Here is a 24,838-nt window from a genome sequence, read left to right as displayed (position 1 = left end):
AAATTGTTCTTATCTCATCTCAGCCCTTGAGTTTTACATTCCTTTCCAATCCTCCTTCCACTCCTCTACGGGGGGGGGGGGGGGGGGGGGGGGGGGGGGTGCGGGGCAGGCGCGGGGAAGGGAGTGAGCAAGCAGCTGCATGGTGCTGGATTGCTGGCCCCAACTCATGTGTGTACTTATTAGTTCCATATATTTCTCATGCCCAAGTTCTGCACTGTTAAAGGTGTGCTCTGAACTGCATGTAGACAGTCAGGTAAACAAATGCCTTCTCCCTTCACAACAGTTCAAAGGTGCTATTGTTCTTGACACAGTGATCTCATGAGCACTTAACACAAGAGCATCAGAAAGTACATACACTTTTTAAGTGTCACCAAGGCTTAGTAATGAGATGCAGTTATGTTTTATATGGGATCATAGTTTAAATCCTAACAATCTTGACTTCAGAGTTATTAAAGACAGTCCCATTTTGTACAACGTGGAGTATGTAGTGTAACTCTTGGTAACACAGCTGTGACTAAGTTAATAATCTCAATAAATCCTACTTAAGCAGAGACAAGAAGAGAATTATGCAAATGACTTTCTGTACCACATGTACTTGATAACTGTACAAAATAAACTTCAGCACACAAACACCAATACTTTAATCCATGTACATGTAAAATATGCAGAAGACAGGTAAAAACTTACATAACATCTCCATTGATGTAAAACTTTTATTTACAGAACGTTTATTACAAGTTAAAACCAAGGAAGATTAGTTTTGCAGCATTCATAGCTGTATTTGGAAAATCTTTTACTCTTCTGATCAGACCTTTCTAAAATATTTGACTAAAACCTCGGTGCAAACCTGCTACTTTCTCAGTACATACATCAGCCCATCACAGTTGGCAGCTAGATAAGATGTCTTCCAATAGTCTCTTGTAGACACAGGCATCACCTTTAAGCCGTTGTTGCCGGAGACCTGTTACTCCAAGTTTACTCAGTATGCATACTTCTAACTCAAACTTGACAGACAGTGTTTCACATTTCAGGCAATAACTGTACAAAACAAAGAGAACAATTATTGAACTGTTTAATGGTCAGTAATTGATTTATATATATAAAATAGAAGTAATTTAATGTTTTGTAATTCAGTTTTGAGTTAAAGGCACTTGACAGAAATTACCCCATTGCTATTCAGAATATTGGGAAACAACCCAGAATTTAGTGGACTAAAAGCTGTGAATATTTTAGCCCTAGAACACTCTTACACTCAAGTACCCATGTGTAGCACCAACAGCCTACCCAGCCACAGGCACCACCCCCAGCCACAGTTCCCCATTCTCAGAGCTGGAAGGATGGAGATGTTCTCACATTCATTACAGCTCAGCTGGTGTGAAAAGTGGAAAAACTGAATGCAAAGTTTAAATCATTAAAATTGGAGAAGGTTCTTCTGTACAATTCAGTATCCTTCCAGACTTTGAGCTTGGAAATGTACCACAGGTTGAAGTATACTCTGACAATCTACAATGCCTCCCATTTAATTGGTCAAGAACTTTAGATAAATGTGCTCAAGAATATGCATTTTCTTTCATGCACTGGGAAATTAGAAAACTGACATAAAGCTTTGATCAGAACTAGGAACCAATCCTACTCTCAGTAACTTAGTCCAGTTAGTAAATTCTACAAATTAAAGTAATCCACATAATGCATGTGGATTCCGTGCAGTTTTGAAAATATATGAATCTTTTTGCTAAATGCTTATGTCTTAACTGCCAAAAAGAAGGATTAAAAGGTGTCCAACATGTCACAAAATTGTCCAGTTCGGTCATGTGACTGCACCCTAACCAACCTTTTGTATTTACAGTTTCACAAGAGAGACAAAACTCAGCTCAGCCTAAGGGTTACCTAACTATTATCAATTCATCTCTATCAACGAGCTCTCTTAGAGCTCATTTAACACTGTTCTGCATTGTGTGTACAAGTTTTATTGCATACATTCATTTAGTGGCCTGTACACTTTACAGAAAGTTACTGCAATTTACAATGCAGGGCTCAGAAAGTAAGTTTACATACTCTGCTTTATCAAGGATTGGAATACTGACTAGACAAATACAAGCTGAAGTCATATTTTACACTTACCCCTTTTGAACATATTCCACATGATTCTTTGTAAGTGCAATGATTATTTCACTCAACAGTTGGTCTGGATTCAGTAGCTGAGTGGTGGTAACATTACTGTATGCCTAAAAGTAGTCAGCTCATTAAAAAAAATAATTGTTCTTCTAAAACTGAAGACATCATGAAAAATTTTCATCAAGAACAGCTAAAATGCTTCAGTTTCCCAATATTATCATAATCAACACATTGTCATAACAGGAACACTAAACAACAACTGCTGGACAATTAATATTAAAGCATGCCCAATCATAAAATCCAAAGTAGCAGTGATGGGCCAGGACAGCACAGAGGCAAGAGAAATCTTGCATGTAGCCAGAGGCGATTCCTGGAAAGGACTGCAGAAGGCAGCCTCACAGCTGTGCTTGGAGCACCCTACAGCATGCTCCACCTCTAGAAAATTGCCTACAGTGTGTTGCCCGGCTGTGAGTCAGCACTTTGATGCCACAGAACACACGTGACACCATGTGTCTTGTGCTAGATGCTAGCTAGGTGCTAAAGCATCACTCTGCTTAAAGAAAAAAGGTAACTATTTCTAAGTTTACTGTTATAGAGGTTTTGTATGACACCTAATATTGGGTGAGTCTGTTCCATCTAGTAAAAGTCTTCTTGAACAGCTTTCAGACATCCCTGTGTAATGGGAGAAAGTGTATGCCAACTGTATAATATGCCACAAATGCTCTATGTGGCTTCTGAAGTCACAGAAGCAGGTGAGAAGACAAGACCATAAAATAGCTTAAATGAATGTGGGTTGAGGATCCAAAGTCAAAGATTGGTTCTTACAGATCTTTTTCAGCCTAAAGCATATGCAGCTCCTTGCAACAACTGCTGTAACACTGAGATAAAGTTCTGTCTTCCCCTATCGTGCTCCAGTGTACCTAGACATGCATCAGTAATTTTGCATACACTGTGGACAAGGGAGACTGATGCAGAAGGATAAAAGCTTTTTGAGACAGAAGATCTAGCTTTTGTTTCCAATTGCTTAGGTTCCTGGATTACTTGCAGTCTGGACTCCTGTCTGATGAGTTGGTCAGGTTTGGAGCTCAACATACGTCCTGAACTTGTAAGACTGTGAAAACCTTTCCCCTGACAAAAGCCCCTGAGAAAAGCTTCCAACTGGAATACAGGAGCTGAATTCCATTTACACTGGCTGCAAAACACAGAGTGGTCCTTTTACTGACAGACAGCTCTTACTGTACAGTAGGTGTCCTAACAGCCACAGCTCCAGCAGCCCGTCAGCTGAAGGTATACATCACTTATTTCTATGGAACCACTTATGCTTTATAACAGCCTTGTCTCTTTCATGTTGATCGTGTCTTTCCAACGTGTTACCTACAGATTCAAGTATAAATTCCTTCTTGTGTAACTGTTAAAGTATTATTTAGTTGCTTCTGAGCCATGCATACAATTCTGTTCACTACACTGGTATTATATTATGCCAATGCCATTTTATGAGTATTCCACAAAGCTAATACCAATCTCACTCTACTCTGGCAAGTTAAAAATTATTAATGTAATTTTTAAGTGCTGTGCCACGCATTGAGGAACTGCTACTTAGACAAAAATAAGTAGCCAACTGGCTCAGATGCAGTGACATCAAAACAATGCTGACAGTGTTCAGAATTTTCATAAGGTGTAGTTATTTAGGCTTTAAGTTTAATCTCAGGTTCTCTTGACAACTAAAGACTATCATGGAACAGACATATCACTCCTGGACCACAGAAACCTAAGCCAGGAATGTTATCAAAGTAATATATATATTTAATTTTTTTTAGTGTGAGAGCTAGCAGTATCTCCATACAAATAACAAGATCAAAAATTTTCATCTAGGGTTTCTTAAACCAATCTGCTTCCCTCACATTTGGTTTAGATGGGATATGAAAAGCAATAACCAAACTCCTCCCTTGATCTGCTGGTGACTTGTCTGAGCCCAGATTAACATGACATCTCTTGGTGATAACTGGGACATTATCATGTTAACAGAGATGCAGTAAGAGCAACTGCCCCTCACTATAGAATGCAGGCAAGTCAGATCACAGAAGTTTTCACAGAGCATTTCTAAGCGTGTTTGACATTTTCAATAATTATACTTCTTTCCATGTTAGACTTTTTCCAGAAACCATACCTTCACTTTCCTCGGGCAATCTCTAGTGAATAGTTTCTTTTTGTTTGGTGTAAGCATATTGGTCATTCTATCTAGGCCTCTTTCAAGATTTTCAAGTAGTTTGGCTTTCCTCTTCTTTTGTCTGGTAACCATCTGAGTTAAGTCAGGATCCAACTCCCCTGAACACCTGTTACATGAACAAATTAACCTGTTATTTTTCCTCAGTGAGAAATTAGTCATTTCAGGTACATCACTAAAATATTAACAGACCTGACAGAATGGAGAAAACCAAAGCAAGTGCAGCGCTTTATGAGAGTTTCTGTTGGGAATTCAGTTGAGATTTAAACGCAGGAATGTAAACTGCAGCTCTATGGAGAACTAGAATAAGGAAATTATGAAAAATAGGAATATATTCTGAAAAGTTAAGTCACATAGTTTTAAAACTTCTCTGCCTTCACTGTTTTCTAGTGAATGTAGAAAGAGGTTTTAGCAAGTTTTCTACCAAAAGAATGAAAACAACATCTTGCTGTTGTAACAAGGCTTCCTAGGCAGTACATGGGTTAAGGTTGTCCTGCTCCAAGTCAGAAATGCACACAAATAACTGGACGTTTACCTTCTTTCTGTAAGAGCCTCAGCTGCTGACAATTTGTCTGTGTTTGTGGGTTTCTTAGTTGCGGTGACTTCAGGGAGTGGATTCTCTGAAAGAAAGCATCCAAGCCAAAGCAGGTATGTTTTTGCATAACTGATTTTCTTTTCTTCAGCAAGGATTTCTCATTATTAGCAATTTATTTCTAAAACCAGCCCTCTTTTCTATCTTAGGTCTGTATCTTCAGAATGAAAAAATAAGTTTTTAATATAATAACAATACTACCCCTACGCTGCAAATTAAAACTGTGACTGATTTCCCCAGGGCTCTACAAATCAAGCCTTAGAGCAGCCAATCCAGTTCAATATTAGAAATTTGGAAAGGAAAAGGATTAGATTTGCATTCTTGCTTTGCCACTGGTCTCAGAATAAATACTGAGCAATTTACTGTGTTGAATAGTTGCGTTACTCACCAAGCCATTTCCCTTGTATGAAGGGTGTAAATTTATATAGCTATGTTTAATAAGACACACTATACAATAGCCTAAAAAGTTCTATTACCCACACATTGACAGAGGTCTGTGGAGCATAGTTTGAATGTGCACAAGCAAACACCAAGTGAGACAGCCAGAAAATGAGTTGTTACAATTAAACCCAACTTTAACACTTGAAACTTCAGCTCCCTACAGAACTGCACCTGGCCCTAAACAATGACGACTTCAAAATTTCCAGTGGATACTTCCACATTTTTTTCCTCTATGAAAGCATTAATACTACTCTTCCTGAATCAAAAATCTTTCAATGAAACAAAAAATTAGCTTTTAGTTGTTCAATCCTCGGAAATATCTCACTAACATGAGCTGAAACAGTGTTCCTGCATTTCCTATTTCATAAAGAGGACCTACTTTTGCTTTTTAAACTTACCACAAAGTCTAACTTCACAGGTCTGCAAAGTACCATATACAATCTTAAGACAAAAAACAGACTCATATAAACAACTAGTCTTTATAGTGCACTTCATTAAATCCTTTACAAAGGATGTCATTGAACAACAGTATGCCCAAGATACCTTTAGCTTGAATCAGCCTGCAAAGACTGAACTGCTACCAAACAATGTCCCTCAGTACCTGGAACGACAGGCTGAGGGAGCTGGGGTTGTTCAGCCTGGAGAAAGCTCCAGGGACACCTTATAGGAGCCTTCTAGTACCTAAAGCAGTCAGCAGTAAAACTGGAGAGGTACTTCTTACCAGGCCATGTACTGATAGGACAAGGGGGGATGGCTATAAACAGAGACGGTAGATTTAGATAAGTTATTAGGAAGAAATTCCTCACTGTAAGAGTGGCAAGGCATGGGAAGAGGTTGCCCAGAGAAGCTGTGGATGCCCCATACCTGGAAGCCTTCAAGGCCAGATTGGACAGGGCTGTGAGCAATCTGGTCTAGTGGGAATTATCCCTACTCACGGCAGCCGGGTGGGAACTAGATGTCTTTAAGGTCCCTTCCAACCCAAACCATTCTGTGATTTTTACTGCCACACTAGATTGTTACTGTGAAAGTGCCCATATGCTACCATGAGAAATTCAAAAGTTAGATTTCTCTTAGAGGCAGCAATAATAGCACACTTGACTAAAAGCATATCTTTATTTTCACTTGAGGTAGTAACAAAGAAAAAACAGTGTTGAGTAAATTGTGTTCAACCTTCATGGAAAAGTGGAACCAGATACAAGTTTTAGGAACACAGCACTGGACTCCGTGTCATATGTGCCAAAAGGCATGTACACGCAATACTGTAAGTAGCAATGACTTCAGTAATTAATGTACAGTTAACATGCCCTTTTAACTCATAATTTAAAATTACCTCTTGCAGCACCTTACCAGATTGTACTAGAATGACCAGGCTTGCCAGTACAGCAAAAAAAAAAGTTAAGTCTTCCAGAAACAGATGTCTCAGATACACAAATATCATGTTCATATTTGAATTTACAATAATTCCTAAGCAACATATGTGTTCTAAGTTTTCATTAGTTACAATCAACATACCTTTGAAGGCAGATGCCTGGACAGGTGTGGTTTGTACTTGTGTCTCAATTTGACTCTTTGCAGGAAATTCAAAGGGCATTTCATTTCTTAAAGCTGACTCTGGACTAACATTCTCTTTGTTTTTATGCTTCTCTGGTGCCCCTTTTCTTGTCACTGAAGTTGATGTTGTGAATTCTGTATCATCCAGTTGAGCATCATGCCTTGAATGCTACAAGAGATGTAACAAAAAAAAGACATCCTTTGCTGTATTCTGATCACATTCAGAAATGTTACAGACAAGGAAATTCTAGAACTGAAGCAGGTTAAAAATACAATACGATGCTTGCCTTTTGAGCTAAATAGTTAAAAACTCTTCAATACTATATTTTGATATCTCTAATTTGCTATATATCGCCATAATTTGCTAATAAACATCTCATGTAATTTGCTATTTATTTATATTTCCTTCTAAATTCTTCAGCTTGCACATTTAAGACTAGTCCTCCCCAGCTCATCTAAACACAGCTAAAATTTTTCATTTAGTTTATCTGTATAATTTTAATTGCTTCATTGGATTTTCTTGTTCAATACAGACAGGCTGAAACTCTTTAAAAACTTGCCAAGCTCTAGCATAGATCCAAGATCTTGTTTGCTGTACCTTAACTGTTTTTCCATCAGTTTTAAAACTCTCATTGCCTCATTTACTTATTCCCTAGATGCTGGTTTTATGCAAATCAAATGTCAAAGCTCAAGTTCTCATCAAATGAATCATGACTTACAGCTAGAGAAAGCCATAATTTATGTTCAGCTATATATTTAAAGCATTTCTTCACCCAGTTTATAACTCCCCTTGGCCAGGGTCCACCAAACATTTAAATATGTAATAAGTTTTATGTACAATTAGAATAAGATTTTTTGGATTAAGAACAGTGGGGGTTTTTTTAAGGATCTAGTATTCGTTCTTCAAGCACCTGCTTTGTTCTGCAAGTATTTAGAACAATTTCTTCTAATGCAGATTCTTCAAACAGTGAAGCTGAATTAGAAAACTCCAAATACATGTGGCATTTCACTGCAGTCTGGCCTATCTTCATATCTAACATTTTTTTCAGACTGAAAAGAAAAATTCAGTTGAGACTTCACTGCACAATTAAAAGTAAGACTTTGTCAGAAAAGTGTCACTGAGATCTAAATCTTATTTCTTTCTAAGTTTCTAATTATGGCTAACAGCTAATGGAAGTTACCATGCTGGTGACCTAAGTTTTATCATATGACTAATCATTTGTATCAAAAGCAGATGTGAAATTATTCTTGAAGCACCATTATCAAGTCATCTGTCATGACCTGTGTCAAGAAAAGAAGCAATTCACAAGAGATATCTGCCTTTGATTTTGAAATTTAGACCATAACCTCTTTTTACTGAAAGCCAAATAAGCTGGAAAGAACCCAAGAAAAGAATGCAGTAAAGTCTGAAAGGGAGGCTGGATAAAGGTAAACAAGTTACATCCAAAACGTATGATTATGCAATCTTCAGGAGTACTTGAACTAACATTCAGCACCCTCCATCTAATTGCTAACCGTGAAAAAAAGTTGTAATTTATTAAATCACAGGGTTCATAACTTCAGCCCAGATTGTATGCAGTCTGAGCCATGAAGGTTAGTAATCAGATGTATATCACAGTATCCCAAGTTTTGAACACCTTTTGTTATTGTCAAGAAACCCTCTGCAAGAGCCCATTTCATACAATTTGGTGAAATTGCATACAGTTATTTTGAAATCATGAGTTCATTTTAGGAAGCTAAGTTCTGCTGGTAGCTAAGTTTCTTGGCCCATGATCAAGGATATTGCAATGATCAGATCTCTCATGACTACTGGAATAGAAACAGAGCTTCCTAGTATGCCATCTGATCTGCTATGATGACTTACTAAAAAGCCCTTACCAGAGGGCTGCTAGCTACAGCCAGGAAGCTAACAGGCTGATACTGCATTTGAACTCACATTCCATTACAATACAAATGCCTGAATACAATTTGTCAGCTGCTGTGTTCCAGATGAAACTCATGCCATGGTGAATTTTTTTTAATATCCTATCCTTCCACATGAAGCTGCTTGAAATAAGGCAGTATTATGTACAAACTTGTGCCACTAAATTCAGAAACTGGCTAAGCTGAATGTTCTGTTTGCTTGCTCGTCTTCACATTAGACCAGCTCTAGCCAGAGAGCTTTGCCAGTTGGGTATTTCAGCAAATTCAGTTGATGTTCACTCACAGTATCTACATGCAGGTAAGTTATGTGTCCTGAGTGCTGTAGGGTGACTAAGGGATTGTTGTGTTGTGTAGACATGATTTTCAATCACATACAAAGGCATAATGCAAATGTTAAATAGTAGCATTAGCCAGATAAATTTATCTAGGACTCCACTAGACATGAAGTAATTCATAGCATCAGCACTACTGAACCTAGAGATCCTCCACCTTATCACAGTGTAGAACACTAACCCACCACAATCATGGAAATCACATTATGCACATTCAGCAACACTTATGATTCATGATATGAAATCCAGCACCGGCAATCTTAGAATTCTCCTCACCTGTATTTCAAAGCAGTTGTATGAGTGAACTGAAATGATTTACATGCAATTGAGTCAAACATAAGAAAATATTTGAGTGCTTGCCTCTATGCAGAGAACAGCACATTCAGATAGCTAGTTAACAGTTTTACACAGATATCTACAGTTCAAGGGGGAATGGCTAACAGGAAGGTGTGCAGTTTTACTGAATGCTTTTGAGTTTGTCAAACAGACAAGTATCATTGACATCACATGTAGCTGCCTATTATATATGACATTGCAAGGAATTTAGCAACTTTAGACAAGTTCTGAAATACTCCATTTGCACTTTGCTACCAAAGCAGACAAACAGAAATTACTCTAAGATACACAAAACCACCTGAGAATCAAATTCATCAGAAAAACATCAGCAACGTGTTTGCTTTACTCAAAATTAGGAGCCCTCTCTGGGAGTGGGTATTTCTGCTTTGACCACTGGCTTATGTAGTGTCCATGTCATCTCAAAGTAGGCTGCCCAGGTGGCATGCCAGGATGTTTAAGAAGACTTTCCTTGCTAATCCATGTTAAATGCAACCAGCTAGGTACAAAAATACTTAAGAGACAAACATGAAAGAGCACAGCAAGGAGTTGGGCATCACACAGAAAGATCTGGAATGATCATGTAGGCCAGACAATGGGCAATTTTAGTACGTTTACATGAGTAGCCAAGGGGAGATTCTGCATCATGCTTATAAAGCACCATGTTGTCCCAGACAGTTATTCTAGTAATGTCAATTCATAGAAGCAGCCCAACTTGCTAAAACATGTTAATAAGGAGACTGAACTGTTTAATGACCAAGACTATGGCTGACTGCACTCATGCTCTCTTACTGATTTTTAGGGCACTAGCCTGTTTTCCCAGGCAGAGTTTTTTTAATGCAGAGCAGCATTTTAATCAGTATGTCATCCTGTTGACTTTCAAAACTTACCTTGAAGCCTACTGGTTGCATTGTACTGGCATGCCCCATTAGATATGGAGCCCTTAAGCGAATAGGCTTGCCACGAGCCTTCTTGGATTGAAGCAAGAGATACGTTGCGGACATTTCGTCATATTTCCACTGTGGGAGGGACGACGGGGACAAAAAAAAGAGTGTTTTAATCTCCTCAGTGAAAACATTGTAAGTACAAAGCAAGCTCGACCTTTGGAAAATTTCTACATTTCAGGTTTTTCTACCTGATGTGCATCCCTGACGTTTGATCACCCTAAATGTAATTTCAGACTTCAATTGAATCACAGTTTGAGATCAAGAAATGAATGGCAAAGCTATGAATTTGCTTTAGCCAATATTTCAACCAAAGTCTCGATTTTTTGGAAGTCATCTGCTCTCTCCCCGCCCCCCATTCCTCCTCAAGTGGCACCAGCTTTTTGCATGACTTTCAGCAACTCTGCTTCTGTGAGGAACAGGGGTACAATGCTTGACAGGTTTGCAGCATAGTACGGTTAGTCTGAAATAGCTATAAGGGATTGTAAGTCCTCCAGTAAAGGACTATGCAAACTCCACAAACCCATTTGGAAGGACTTTTCCCCATATAGACAGATTACTCAGATTATTTCCTAGAACTGAAGAACAAGTAGCATTAGCTCTACAAATCCATCTTAAGTATTGCAAGCATTTAAAAAAATCTGTTTCTACTACAGGTACATGGAAAACCTAAAAGTTTTTTTCCAAAGCAAAGAACTGTCAATGCTATTATGTAGAAAGAAGCAAAAAAAAAAAATCAATTTCAAGGGAGAATTTTCAGACTCAGGTCAAAACATGACATGTACTCCAGCTTTAAGTCTCTTCTATAGCCTGCAACGTCATTGCTAACATTTGTACAGTTCTTGCAGTGGTAGCCCATTCAACTTCTGTCATTTGTATTCAAAACTGACAAACACATTCACTTCTGTAAAAACTGTAAACAGTAACTCCAAAAAGATGATTTTTATAGTCTGGGTGATGCTCTGATATTTTTCTCTTAACTCTATTTTTCCCCTCAATTACTGAGCCATTTCAAAGCAAAGAGTTAACCCAGCAAATGGCATCTGTTGTTCAACTATAAATTTTTGTAAGTCTATTTTGACTTTAAGAGATTCAGAAGGTTTTTTTAGCATGGTGGGAAGTTACGGTAAGGTTGAGGAAACATCAAAAGCACAATTAAAGGAGAAAAATAAAAAACCCCAACGAATTCAAACTTCAGAACTATAGATATAAGGTATAGCTAGAATCTGGAGTTCTGCAAGGGCTCCTTAAATCTGAAAAGTATTAAGAAGCGTCATACTTGAGACTAGTCTGATAATACAGTAAGTTTATTTACTGTATTAGTGTTCAATTAAAGTACTGATGCATACTTCTTACCTCTGATATTAAATCCAATATAGTCTCCTTGCTTTGTTTATAAAACACAGAAAGCTCTGCTATACACTCTTCATCAAGTTGTACCAGCTGCAAGAACATAATGGATATTGAAGCATGAGGCTCTCAAGTTGTCTCATATCATATATTGTTTCATAATAGTGAAATGCAGTGTGCAGAGTCAATAACAAACCATGATTTAAAATTTTAGACTTGTGTTTTACATGGTTAGAACCACGTTGTAGGGAGCAGACCAAGAAAGTCATACAACTTCAACAACTTCCCAGTCTGGCCACTTCTTGGCGAGAGCCTGTGAATTCAAAGAAGAAAGCCTGACAAGGTGATTTTTTTTTACTAGAACGGAAGCTACACTTCCATCTCTCCATAAATATTCAGTTACCAGACATGCACTTCTCCTCCAGAGCCAGTTAGAACTGATGCTGCAGGCCCGCCAACGCTGCTGTTTAGCTAGTGAAATAGTGACATCAGGTGGCCAATGGGAAGCATTGGCTGCAAACGTGCAGGAACTTCTCAGTACTTACTGCCGGACAGCTAGGTTACTTCATTTCCCCCCCCCGCCCCCGCATACTACCTTAGTATCTATCACTACTCTTACACAAGAGTAGTGATAGAGAGACAGGCCAAATATACCTTCAGTGAGGTCAAATTGACATTAGCAATTTTCAGTGAGGACTAAATACAAGATAAACCATAACCATGTCTACCACACTCTCCAGAACATTTGCCTTTTGCACTTTAGAGCATTGACCAAGCAGCCTGGAGAATAAACAGGTCATCCACGTGCGGAAATATTTCACATTTTTATGAGAAGTCAGTTATTTTGCTAATTGGTCATCAGCTGCAGAATACAACAAAAAGACATTTGGAATTCTTCCTCAAGAGAAACAGAGGAAAGAACACCAACTTGACAGCAAGAAGAATCAGAAACAAACCATGGCCATCTCAAAGGTCATCTTTAGAGAAATGTCTTCACACCCTCATAGTATAAGGACATTAGTATGCCAGTAAAGATGACATTAAATACTCTAGTGTTCATCCAACAAGTGCACTTACTGGGTAGTCAGTTTGCCACTTAACAGCGCGAGAATAACCTTCCATGAGCCAGGGGTGATGTAACAGGTGCTTAACCGTAATGCGCTTCTTTGGGTCCACCTAGTGGGGAATAAAACCGCAGCTGAAATCCTTGGGACGAGCTGACAACAATTTGCGTTCTACTCAGAATGTTAGGGTGGTTACAAGCCAAAGTGGAAACCAACGCTGTTTCATAGCTTTGCCAAAAGGATGGTCAAACAAGTGAGCTGCAAAGAGCAGTTCCAGAATCTACTGTTACAATAATTGTTCCAGGAATGTTTAGCATTGGCTAGATGGCCTAAGTGTGGCCCAAATGCATGTACAGTACATTTAGCTTCATTTATTTTTATTATTCATTAGCTGTTGTTTCTATAGCAAAATTAAAAACACCCAAATGCAGGCTGCTTGAAGACTTTGTTTAATCACCTAAACTTTGCTTTAATTTCTATACCCAATCCTTCTTCTCAAAGAATTTTCAGCAGAAGAAAAATTATTCTTTTCTTAAAAAGAATTCTAAGAATTAAAGTCCTTGTTTAAACATTGCATAGCTTTTAAGTATTTCATTGATGCAGTGTTCTGACCTGTACAACAGTACTTTATAGGCCTATTGAATAGAAGCAACACCTATACCTGAAGCATCTGGTTAAGTAGCAGCATACTGCTAGGAGAGAGCCATTCTGGAATATTGTATTCTCCGTTCTGCAGAAAAGAGGATTTAGAACAAACCTTGAACAGCCAGCTCAACAGGAATTGCTAAAATACTTGGACGATAGTAACATCTGTATTCAGTCAAAAAGAACAGCAGGCACATGCAAACTTAGCTTTAAGAATGACTCAACTAAATTTAATGGTAGTAATAAACCCCAGCTGTATTAGTAAGGAAAATGCCATGCCTAGACTATCAGCTGCAGTTTTCACCCACCCAGCTTGTGTGACATTTCCATCTTGGTCCACTTGGGCAGCTAACCCGCTCCTTAGCGGCAGCACTGTTTCCTCATATCAACTCAATACTGAGGTTTCAGAAATAAACATGTTGGAGTATGAATGTCAAGAGTAGCACTTTGAAATGTGAATGTGCCTTGAAATCCCTCCTTTGTAGAACAAAAATAAACCATTATCAACATTAAGCTATTCTTTTTCTTTTTCCTTTCTTACATGTTACATCTAGTACCAGAGTTTTGATCTCTGTTCATACTGCAGACAGCAAAAAGGTTACAGATCTAACAGATAAATTTTTCAATTAAGTTATTTACTTTTAAAATTTTTGATTAGAATAAAATGGAAAACAGCTTTCAGACTTGAGATACAGCAACAGTAGCTAAAAACCAAACCAGATTCACCATCAAGGATCATTTACTTCTCCATGGAGGGAAAAAAAAAAAAATCAGTAAAGATCCATTGTGAAATAACATCACTATTCCTTCTGCCATGGAAGACTTCCTTCTACGAACAAACGCTTCCATAACAAAACAGTTGGTATTATATGCAACACATGTTTAAGCAGAGTATGTATAGCTTTCCCATCACAGGTTACAGCACTGAAGTTCCATCTTTACAGACACCGCTAATGAGATATTTATAAATAGTTTCGGAGTAAAGCTGCATTGTGAAACAGGCTATAAACTAAGCCAAGTAATGTAACACATGTAATCTGCATTTTATTTTTATATATTGCTACAAGACAAGGAAAAAAAAATTAGCACCTCCTTGACTGAGGGCAGGGCTAGAAGGAAAAAATAGGTTGCAATAGCTACAAAATGCATTAAGATCACTAGAAATAAGTTTGGAGGGTTTTTGGTTTGGGTTGGGGGTTTTGTTGTTGTGCTTTTTGTGGAGTTTGGGTTTTTATGGGTTTTTTTGGTTTTTTTTTTTTTTTTTTTTTACAAAAGTCACATCGCATGCTTGATTTTTCATTCAAAAAGTAAAAGCATTTATTCAAGTATTCCCAAATGAATAGATGTGGAACATTCTGGGCAAGTCATATGATCCTAATTAGATTCAAGCAGCAGATTATTACATTGACTTGGAACAATAGTTCTGAGTCAAGATTACAATAAGTTTCAGGACCTATAATGTGTGAAATTGAATTCCACAATAGTGTGTAAGTGTCCTCATTTCAAGCAATTTTCAGTTCACAACCACATAAAATTGAAACAAATTTAAAGTGGAAATTGCAAGCCTGCATCTTGACACCCGTGATGTTACTGGTCTTCAACTCCATCCAGATGGAGCTGTAAAACCTGGTTGTCTCAGTTCACTCAAAGTTTCACTGGCCAACATTCTGTCAGTCATATAGCTCAGCTGTTATTTCCTGTGCATGTCAGTCAGCTGTAACTATGCAGAAATCATTTTTGATGATCTTAAGATCTCCATTCCACATCTAAGCTCTCTGCTCAAGTTGCAACTACTGACAAGTTTAGGGGCATTAATACCTTACACAGTTAGATCATTTACCAGGTTCTGCATCTTGGTGTGATGACCAGCATAAAGGATTTTCTGTCATCCTACAAAAGATGCATATAAATGGGCAAGTTCTCAATGTATACTAACTATATGGATAAACAACACAGTTCACACCACAAGAAGAGAGGGAAAAGTAGCTCAAGTCTGACTGATGACCTGTAACATCAATTTTACTGATAACTTGCCAATGCTTGCTAACATTATCTGGACAACATTTTAGTCTCATTGTTTAGTTTCAGGTAGCCAGTAGTTTCAGAGGAGCAAGGAGTCGGACTCAATGATCTTTATGGGTCCTTTCCAAGGTGAGAGATCCTGTGATTATGCAAGTAGGAAAGCCATACCATTTTAATGGTGACTCATGTGAATATAAAAATAAAAAAAAAGGTAGTAGTGGTACTTAAGTCTTTACAACAAATTAAACTAAGCTCACTGCAGATCTCCTGTCAAGGTATTCAAGTCAATTCCAATTTCAGACTGAAAAGCTCTGTCATTTGAGGAAATAACCCTGCACTTTATAGAGCTCTGACTGTTCTGCACCCCTGCATAGACCAGCTGTAGCCCTTCAACACCTTGAGGAGGTTTTTGGGGGTTTTATTTGACATATCAGACTCTGGGCGAGAGAAGGAAAAAGAGGTAGAGGAAGGAAAAGCCCTTAATGCAACACAGCAGCTCCTCACCCCACTCGCTTACTGGAAGCTTTATTGACATAAGTTTTATGGCAGCTTGGAAGTGGTTGGTACAGGTGTGTGTATGAAGAGGAACACCAGCCATTTAGCTGCACAAGTCAAACAGAACCAATTACTGAATGACATGACTTAATATTTATTCAACTTTTTCTGTTATTATGGTGTCTTACATTTCCTTTTCTTTTTGGAGGAGGAAAGCATAATAGCAGACGCAGAATCCAGCTTTTTCTAGAAATGAGAACAGCTAACATTTCAAAACATTCCTTTTGGTAAATCAAGTGACAGACTTGCAATTCCATTCCATACAACAGTGAGAAGCCAGATAAAGGCTCAGATAAAAACCTCCAGTCCACCAGCAAGAAAATGTTTCTCCTGAAACTCAATTTCCTATCATATTACAGGACCAAGCTAGAGTACTGCAAAGGCCCACCAAAGAGGGCAACAATACCCAAAATAGCAGTAGGAAAAGTAGCAAAGCATAATAAAATTCTGCAGATATGCCTTTTCACTCCAGGCGTAGCTCACCAAGTTCTGCCATCAGAAAAGATAAGGCCTCTCATAATGCTTAGCAATATCTGTTCCCAGTGTATTCTAGCACCAGCAATACCTACCAGTACCCTCCTGTAGACAGACATGGTGGTATTATCACCAGCATCAAAGGGGTGAACGCCACACAGTAGAGTATACAGCAGTACTCCCATGCTCCAAACATCTACCTAAAAAAAAATATAGAGGTGAGTGGCAAAAGAAGTTTTAGGGCTTAGATCACTTTGGCAAAGCCCACATACAACTCATGAAAATTAGGCTCCTTTATTCTGGACAGAACTCTTTCTATGCCAAGTGAAAGCATACAGCCCAAATTCAATTTTTAATTCACTCAAGCTAGAGCACTCGTTAAACCAATATCCTCTCCTTTGGTTGCCAAATTGCTGCATTACCTTCAACCTACAAGGATTTCACTGGCAAAAATGAAATAAGCCTCATCACAAGGGATTTTATATGGTAATGTATTACTGATTACAAGAGCTCTCACCACAGTTACAATCAAATTTAAAGCCCTACTGCTTCTTCTCTGGATAGGCATGACAAGGTCATGTGCCTTGTACCACCTCGTACTGGTATTTCCATTTAGACCATAAAGAAAAAGGAGGCTTGGAAAGCACTGGACTTCACAGAATTCAAAACTAAAAGACAGCAGGAGTTAAAGGCCAAGGACAGTGGCGTGAAGGTATGCAAAAGGAAAAAAAAACCTGATGTCATTTAACAGCAGAGCTGTTTAGGAAGTTTGAGGGGGATTGTAGTTACAGCATTTTGGATCGATTGAGAAAGGCATGTCCTGGTGTTCTGGACATGGAATCCAAGCTGAATAAACACATTCTTTCTTCTCTCAAATTTTATTACATTATGCGGTACAAAGAACAGGTTTTCCTACATGAATTTCAAGCTAAAGACAGGCCTGGTAAAGCATACAAGATACTGAGACCACACAAAGACCTGCAACAAGAGCTGAATAAACCAAAAGAACAAATTGTTGCTTGAAAGAACGTGCAGTAGAAGGGAGGAGTTCAAGTTACTGTGTTGTAGGGCACTAAAACATGGAGCAGCAAATGGAGACAGCAAAAGATTAGTCAGAGACAAAATAGCCAGCTACATGATCCATGGCCAAGGGCACCACGTGCTGTTTCAGGCTGTGACCATTGAGGTTAGTTGCATAGCTTCCGAGAACTACCTAAGGTGATATTACCAAGCAGTATTCGAGAGCAAAACCAAGTCAGCCTATATGAACTTCACCCTCTTTAAATACATGAAGTTGGAGGTGGGGGACATGGGGATGACCCTAACTGTTCTACTTACCTCTGAGCCAATATATGCTTTGCCCTGAATCACCTCTGGTGCTGCATAAGCTGGGCTTCCACAGCGTGTGTGCAGGGGTTTATCAAGGCCACCCTAGAATAACAAAAAAAAAAAATCACACAGAAGCATTGGCTTTAACGCAGCTTAAGTCTTCTTTGGCATATTAGAGGCCTCAGAGGATTCATTTTCCTCTGCTGCGCATATACATTCAACTTATATTTTGCTTTGGTGCAATAAGAGCTTCACTAGGTAAAAATTGTGTGAGGCCATGAGTATCCTCTAAACATTTAGATCCCAAGCTGTTCATTCATCCATTATCCTAAGTGGTCTTTCCACAGCTCCTTCTCCAATAAGAATACTTCCCTTTGAGACTGCAAAGGGAGATGGAACTTTGGAAGAAGTGATCAAAGAACTACTGGCAGGAGGCTAGCTTGTTATTTATAGCGATATTTAATGCAATAACTTTGTGAAGAACCACTAAAAATGCTTTCTTATTAGAACCATGTTAGTACTTTGCCTGGGCTTTGTCCTAATATCAGAATAAGGTGACATTATACCATCAATATGATGGTCTAATTGTCTTTATCACCTGTAAGATGTTCCTTCTAACCTGAGTCAAATAAAATGATCTGAAGACAAGTAGCTGACATTCGATCAGTAAGACTTTCTTCCCATTAGTTTTCTTTTTAACAGCGACTACCTCGCATATTAAAAGCTGACAAATATAAAGGGCTCTCAGGAACTAATTTTAAAACCATGAAACAACTCAGCACAAGCATATGGAACCAGAGGATTTTTAAATGGAACTGGAATAAACTATTTGATTCTATCCATGATATCCACACACATACAAGTCTTTTCAAAAGAAGACATACCCACTGAAACTTATTAGGGAAAAAATGCACACCAGAATAAGCTTTGTATTACAGGCCTTTATATGTGACAGCAGATCACATACATATAGGACGATCTCTGCCTTCGATTTTGGTAAAAGATATAAAAGTATAAGAAGAAAACAACCCAACAGTCTAGTCATAACATGCAGTTACCTGCTCTCTCATGCATTTAAGGCCTTACCAAGTAATTAGCCATCAGATGACAGCTTGGATGCAAACAGCCTGAATTTAGGGTCTGTGGGCAAGTCTCTGCATTACACTCTGAAGTCAGATATCATTTTGTATGTGTGTGCAGCAGCTGATTTAGCTCTGCTCTGGAAAGCAACCAATACTCTTACCTTTGGTTTTGCACAAAGTCCAAAGTCTGTCAGCTTCAAATTATGTTCCTCATCAACGAGTACATTTTCCTGATAAAAGAAAATGGTCATGAATGCTTCTATAACCTAAGTGTCCAAGAAATTAGGCTTTCCCTCCCCTTACTTTTTCTTATCATTAGCAGCTAGAATCTACCGAAAGCTCTCCTCTGGAGCTTTTGAATGGTTGCAGATGAGGACATCCCATACTCCAGATGGGGAATACTGCGACGAGCGAGGGGAAGCGAGCAGCCGACTCAATGTGAGTGATAAAGCAAGCTTCCATTTATTACGGCGCGACTATGTCTTATATACAGTTCCAGTTAATTATATGCCTACAAATCATCTGCTAATTGGCTAAGCTCTAAAGGATTACATTTTTATACATCCTCCTATTCGCGGTTACAGCGGGCTCGGGTTACACCTTGTTCTTCATGCTTACTCCCTTAAAGTTGTTTTTCTGTTTTTGTACAAGGTCAGCACAATCTTATCTCTCTTCTCTCTTTCGTAATCCTGGTAACTTTCCACTGCAGCTGGGCTTCTTAGTGTTTTTTTTTCTCTCTGCGGCCTAGTTTGGTTCACTCAGACCTTAGCCAGACTTATGTCAAAAAGTCGTATCACACAGTCCTTCCATAGTACCGTGGCCGTTCTCTTTCATCCATTCTGCAACAGAATACTAATTCCTATCTGCTGAGAGGGGCCTGGGAAGGGCAGGAGGGATGTCAGACGGCAAGCTGAGCAAGAGGCAGCAGTCTGTCCTGGCAGAAGAGGTGGCCATCAATATCAAGGCCTGTATGAGAAGAAGCACAGCTAGGAGACTGGAAGTTACTCCTAGTCCTCTGCTTAGCACAGCTATTATAGAGTGCCTAGTTTCTGTCCCCCAGTACAGTAAAGACAAACTGAGGTAAGCTCAGTGGGCGGCTATCCGTCTGCTCAGGGTGCTGGAGCACTTGCACAACGAGGAGAGGCTGAGGGAGACATGTTTGTTCAGCCTTTAGATGAGAAAGCTTCAGTGGAAACTTATAATAACTACGAGGGCAGGAAGATTCTCTTCACAGCAGCAGCAGGATAATCACAGACAACAGGCATGCAAGAGACACAGAGGGGATATCAGGAAAAGCCCTTCTCCTTATAAGGGCAGTGAAGAGCAGAACAGATTGCCCAGAGAGATTGCACTGTCTCATCCTTGGGACAGGTCAAAGATGTGACTGGATAAAGACCCAGGAAGCTTGGTCTGACACTGCTTTAGCAGGAGGTTCAAGCAGAAGCCTCTAGAAGTCATTTCCCACCCAAGTTATTACATGACCCTATGAATCTGCTGGCTCTCCAGCTACAAGCCAACTCCTTCCACAAACCTTTGGAGACAAAGGTTTCATGAGCTGCATAGGAAAATGCTGGTGCACTAAGAATTTGCTTTTCTCAGAGCACCCCTAAAAATGCTAATTCCTAACCCCTTCAAGCAGAAATGCACTCAAGTCTTCCATTCCCTAAACCTATGCTTAAAGTCTGCAATGACAGCAAAGCTACAGGATGGGTCCCATAACATGCATCTCCCCCACCATCCTCTGTCTAGCCATGCTTGTTTAAACCATCAGTGTCACTTTTCCCTTTGGGGATGAAACCAGAATCATTTTGTAAGAGAGCAGCACCATGAAGACTCTCCAGATACAAGCTGGAATAACAGGGATAGAAAAACACCTAAGGAACATTTAAAGTCAGATCCATGTTTCTGCTCCACTCCCAGCTAGGGCATGTTGTTCTGCTCTTTCAGAGAAAGTTCCTTTCTCAGGTATAGCCGCATCCAGCTCAGCTGAGGAATGCACTAGCATGTAGAAACAATGCTCTTTTAGAAGACATTTGCTAGATAAAGAGCTCTAAGCACAAGAGAAAGGAAAGGCATAACTTACTCCAGCTCCCAAAGAAATAAAAGTAGGTAATTATTATTTATGCAAATCTGATTCCTATTCATACTTACTGGTTTGATATCCCTGTGGGCATATCCCTGACTGTGAACATAAGCAATTGCTGAAACAATCTGCCGAAAAAATGCTCTACTTCTCTCTTCGGAAAGACGGCATTTGGAGGTTATGTAATTATATAGCTCTCCTCCAGAACAGTACTGCATGAAGACAGGAAGAAAAGAATGTATTTAGAACACAGCAATGAAATCAAAACAACAGCAGCACTGGACAGCAACTAGAGGATGCTATTCCACTCCCTCTGCTTTATTGCAGTAGTGCCCAAGCATGCCCTGGGTCAGCACTGCAGCACACCAAACATACTGAAAAGTCAGACTGTTGCCTGACATGTTGCAACAGATGCATCATGTTAACATCACAGGCAATACAAATTGCCAAGGAGGTGACAAACACACAGGAGTTCTGGGGTCCTGTGTGTCCTGCTGGTGCTATTTTAAAACAGCTGAAGTGCAAGGTAGGAATTAGAGTTATTCTACTCACTGTAGAACAGCGAGGAGCAGCTTTTAGAAGAAAAGAAACCATGGAACACGTTACAAGCTTAATTTTTAAACTAAAGTATCTTGAACATGGTCATCATTGAGATGTAACCATTCTTAAAAAGTTATTTAAGTTGTTGTCATCTATACTACAGCTAAACCCAGGAACCTTCACCACTGTAGAAACACCACTTCTTACCTCTAAGACCAGGAATATATTCTTTGATGTCTCTATCACATGATACAACCGGCAAATATGCTGGTGACTTAAGTTTTTCATGGCATCAATTTCTAGTTTGATGGAAGACAAGCTATCCTAGAAGACCACAATAGCAAGCTATGAAATTACCAACTCTTTTGACAGCCTTTACTTCACAGTAAACATCAGACTACTGCTCAACACAGTTTTGCAGCACGTAGCTGAGAGCATACAGCTCAACTGCTCAAATTCAATGCAGCAACAGCTCTGCCATTACCCCCCTGCAATTCTGGTGTACCGATCAGCAAAACCAGAGGTAGATGTAAAATAGTTAGTATTCTCATCAGCATTCTCTTTGAATTCCTGTCATAATCTTTAGCTTCCTCAACTTCACAGCCAGCAAGCGTTGCACTCCCCATAAAAGGGTGCAAGATATTTGGTCTTGTGTTACAATTCTTTCCAGTCTACAGCATTCATCAATAGTCAACAGGACAAGCAAGCACTTTGACCTGCTGCATCCCTGTGTTCCTGCCACAAGAACAACAGGAGATTCTGCCAACTTTTAAGTATCTTTCAGCTTACCCCTAGAGCAAGTTTGTCCATGATCTTTATTGCAACTTTTTCACCAGTGAGGAGGTGTCGCGCAAGTTTTACCTTTGCGAACCCACCTAGAATTAAAAGAAAAACCAAAAAAAACCAAGAGATGTTTACAGCTCAGAGTGATGACATGCTTTCTTGCCTGTAATATCACAGTTATGCTGGACTACATAGCATGCACAGTGTACAGTGTCTTCATTCGAGGAAGAAGTGATCACTGCCACCAACTTCCCACTGCATTTTCAGAATTCCATCCCCCAAAACGCATACAACAGCCTATAGATTTTGCAGTAAGGTATTCTAGAAAGGCTCAGAGAAACACTGAAGCAGTTAAACAGATTGCACACAGGCATTCACAGATTATGCTTACCAGATCCAATTGTTTCATATAAATCGTAGTACTGGAGAACTTCCTGATAGTCAGCTGAAGCCATTCTGGGACGAAAACGGGCAGTGCAATTCTTTTCAGCACCTGCAAGGAGAAAGCGTAGCCAGTGTCCACACGTCTCCACTCAGAGCAGACCCACAGGAACCGAAAGCACAGCTGTTGCAGCTCCGGTGCTGCACAACCAGCAATAAAGTCACCGGGCAAGTAAGCCCGGACGCCCGCAGGCTGAGGGCACAAGGCGCTGGCCTCTTTCAGGGGCTCCTCGCTAACGTCGGGCAGCGAGAGCGGGCGGCTGCTCTGCAGAAGCAGCAGCAACGGCTCCGCCACAGCCTCCTCCGCAGGGCAGCGACCGGGACCCCCGAGGATGCTGCAGCGGCCGCTTTCTCCCGCGGGCTGCGCCTGGGTGGCAGCGCAGGGAAGAGGCAGCAGGGAGCACTGCGCTCACGACGACATCAGCACAGCTCCGCTGCGGGCCGGAGTCCCCTCGAGACCTGCCCCCAGAGCACCGACGAGGCGCCAGCCAGCTGGGACGAAAACCTGTGGCAAGAGCAGCACTCACTGAGCCGGCTGCTGCCGTTTAAATCTCGCTGGCACGGCGGCCCGCCTCCGGCCGGGGCGGCCCAACGGCCAATCACCGCGCAGGGCGTCACCGGAGAGGCGGGAGCGCGCAGTGCATGACGGGAGGGAGGTGGGGCGGGGCGGAGCTGGGCGGGCGGGCGCCGCCATGGCGGGAGAGTCTCCGCTGCCGTCTCGTTGCCCACGGCCCGGTCCCGACAGAGACGGGAGCCAGCGCGCGCTCCCGTCGGGAAGGCTGCCGCCTCCTCTAGCCCGCGGGGAGCGGCGCGGGACGGGCGCCGCCGGGTCTGCCGCCGCCGCGCACAAGGTGGCCGCTCCGGGGAGACTACGCTTCCCAGCATGCTCCGCGGCCCCTCCGTGCCGTGCGGCCCGGCCCCCGGCCCGGGACCGCCCTGCCTCGGGCACCGCGGGGCGCGGGCATCTCCCGGCTGCTGCTCTGCTTTGCAGCAGCCCGGGGCAGGGGGGGAGGCCGTCAGAGATGCAGGCTTTGCTCTGGTACGGCGGGCATAACGCGTCACAAGCAAATAAAGGGGGGGATATCCCCCCAGCTTTGGTGTAGCATCTTACTTCTATAGAAGGTAATATATACTTCTATAGAGGTAATGAGCACCTCCCTGGCTGGGGATCTTGGCCATGGGGCTGGCAGGGAGACTGGCATGAACCAGTGCATCAGCCATCACAGGGGGTGGCACAGTAACTGGTTCTCCTCTGGAACCCTCTCTGACGTATTAAAGCTGTCCAGAGCAAAGAGAAAGACCCACGTTTCCAAGAGTAAGGTTCAGGTCCCTCCAGAATAAAAAAAAAGAAGGTGTTTCAGGGAGAGACAGTAGGGCTGTTCCCTTTGGGCAAAGCAAATGTGTTTTGCTTTCCTGGAGCTGTCTCTTCCAGGTGGGGTGTCACCTTGTGTATCAGCCAATGAGCAGCTCCTTGCCTCCCGGTTACTACAGTCTCCTGTTACAAAACCCATGGATTAATTTCAATGTCGTGTTCTCAGCCATTCCCTGCGGGACTCACACACTAAAGATAAGGAATGATCAGGTTGGCGTGCAGCTCATCACTGATGCGGACTAAACCAAGGCAGGATACCATGGTGCTGAGGGTTAACCCCGGGCAGGCTGCAAAGCTACACACAGCTGCTTGTTTGGGTGGGGGAAGAAAAAAGGGAGAGTAAAAGCGAGCACCTTGGTGAGGTGGGGGAAGAAAAAAGGGAGAGTAAAAGCGAGCACCTTGGTGAGGTGGGGGAAGAAAAAAGGGAGAGTAAAAGCGAGCACCTTGGTGACTCAAGATGAAAACTGTTTCATCATATGCAAAGAGGAAGTGGAAGAGGACAGACTATAACAAATACTCGTTTTTATTTCACTTGGGTGAATAAATAAAAACAAAGCAAGCAATCTGAAGGCAAGGGGCAAGCACCTACCACCACGTGAGGGAGATTTATGCCCAACCAGCTGCCAAGCAAAAGTGGGATAAC

General features: G+C 40.8%; 1 protein-coding gene across 2 annotated transcripts; it reads right to left on the bottom strand.

Moving 5' to 3' along the window:
* Window positions 1-107: 107 nt before the first annotated feature.
* Window positions 108-23,933, bottom strand: MELK (maternal embryonic leucine zipper kinase). Of its 2 annotated transcripts, XM_080371714.1 has the most exons (17): window positions 23,351-23,933; window positions 22,774-22,875; window positions 22,389-22,474; window positions 21,807-21,923; window positions 21,128-21,271; window positions 19,138-19,206; window positions 17,904-17,996; window positions 16,661-16,765; window positions 13,531-13,599; window positions 12,883-12,981; window positions 11,812-11,898; window positions 10,402-10,530; window positions 6,885-7,092; window positions 4,875-4,959; window positions 4,283-4,448; window positions 2,122-2,225; window positions 108-1,038 (listed from the first exon to the last, which is right to left on the bottom strand). In XM_080371714.1, the coding sequence occupies exons 1-17, from the start codon at window positions 23,706-23,708 to the stop codon at window positions 879-881; spliced, it is 2,181 nt and encodes a 726-aa protein (XP_080227840.1). In that variant the 5' UTR covers window positions 23,709-23,933; the 3' UTR covers window positions 108-878. The 2 variants fall into 2 exon arrangements, with proteins under 2 accessions (XP_080227840.1, XP_080227841.1); XM_080371715.1 differs by lacking the exon at window positions 13,531-13,599.
* Between the last annotated feature and the right edge of the window lie 905 nt (window positions 23,934-24,838).

Source organism: Falco punctatus (assembly GCF_963210335.1).
Source record: "Falco punctatus genome assembly, chromosome: Z".
In the NCBI taxonomy this organism is placed as follows: Eukaryota; Metazoa; Chordata; class Aves; order Falconiformes; family Falconidae; genus Falco; species Falco punctatus.
Note: the sequence above shows the minus strand (reverse complement) of the source record. Positions and strands in the feature narration are given on the sequence as shown.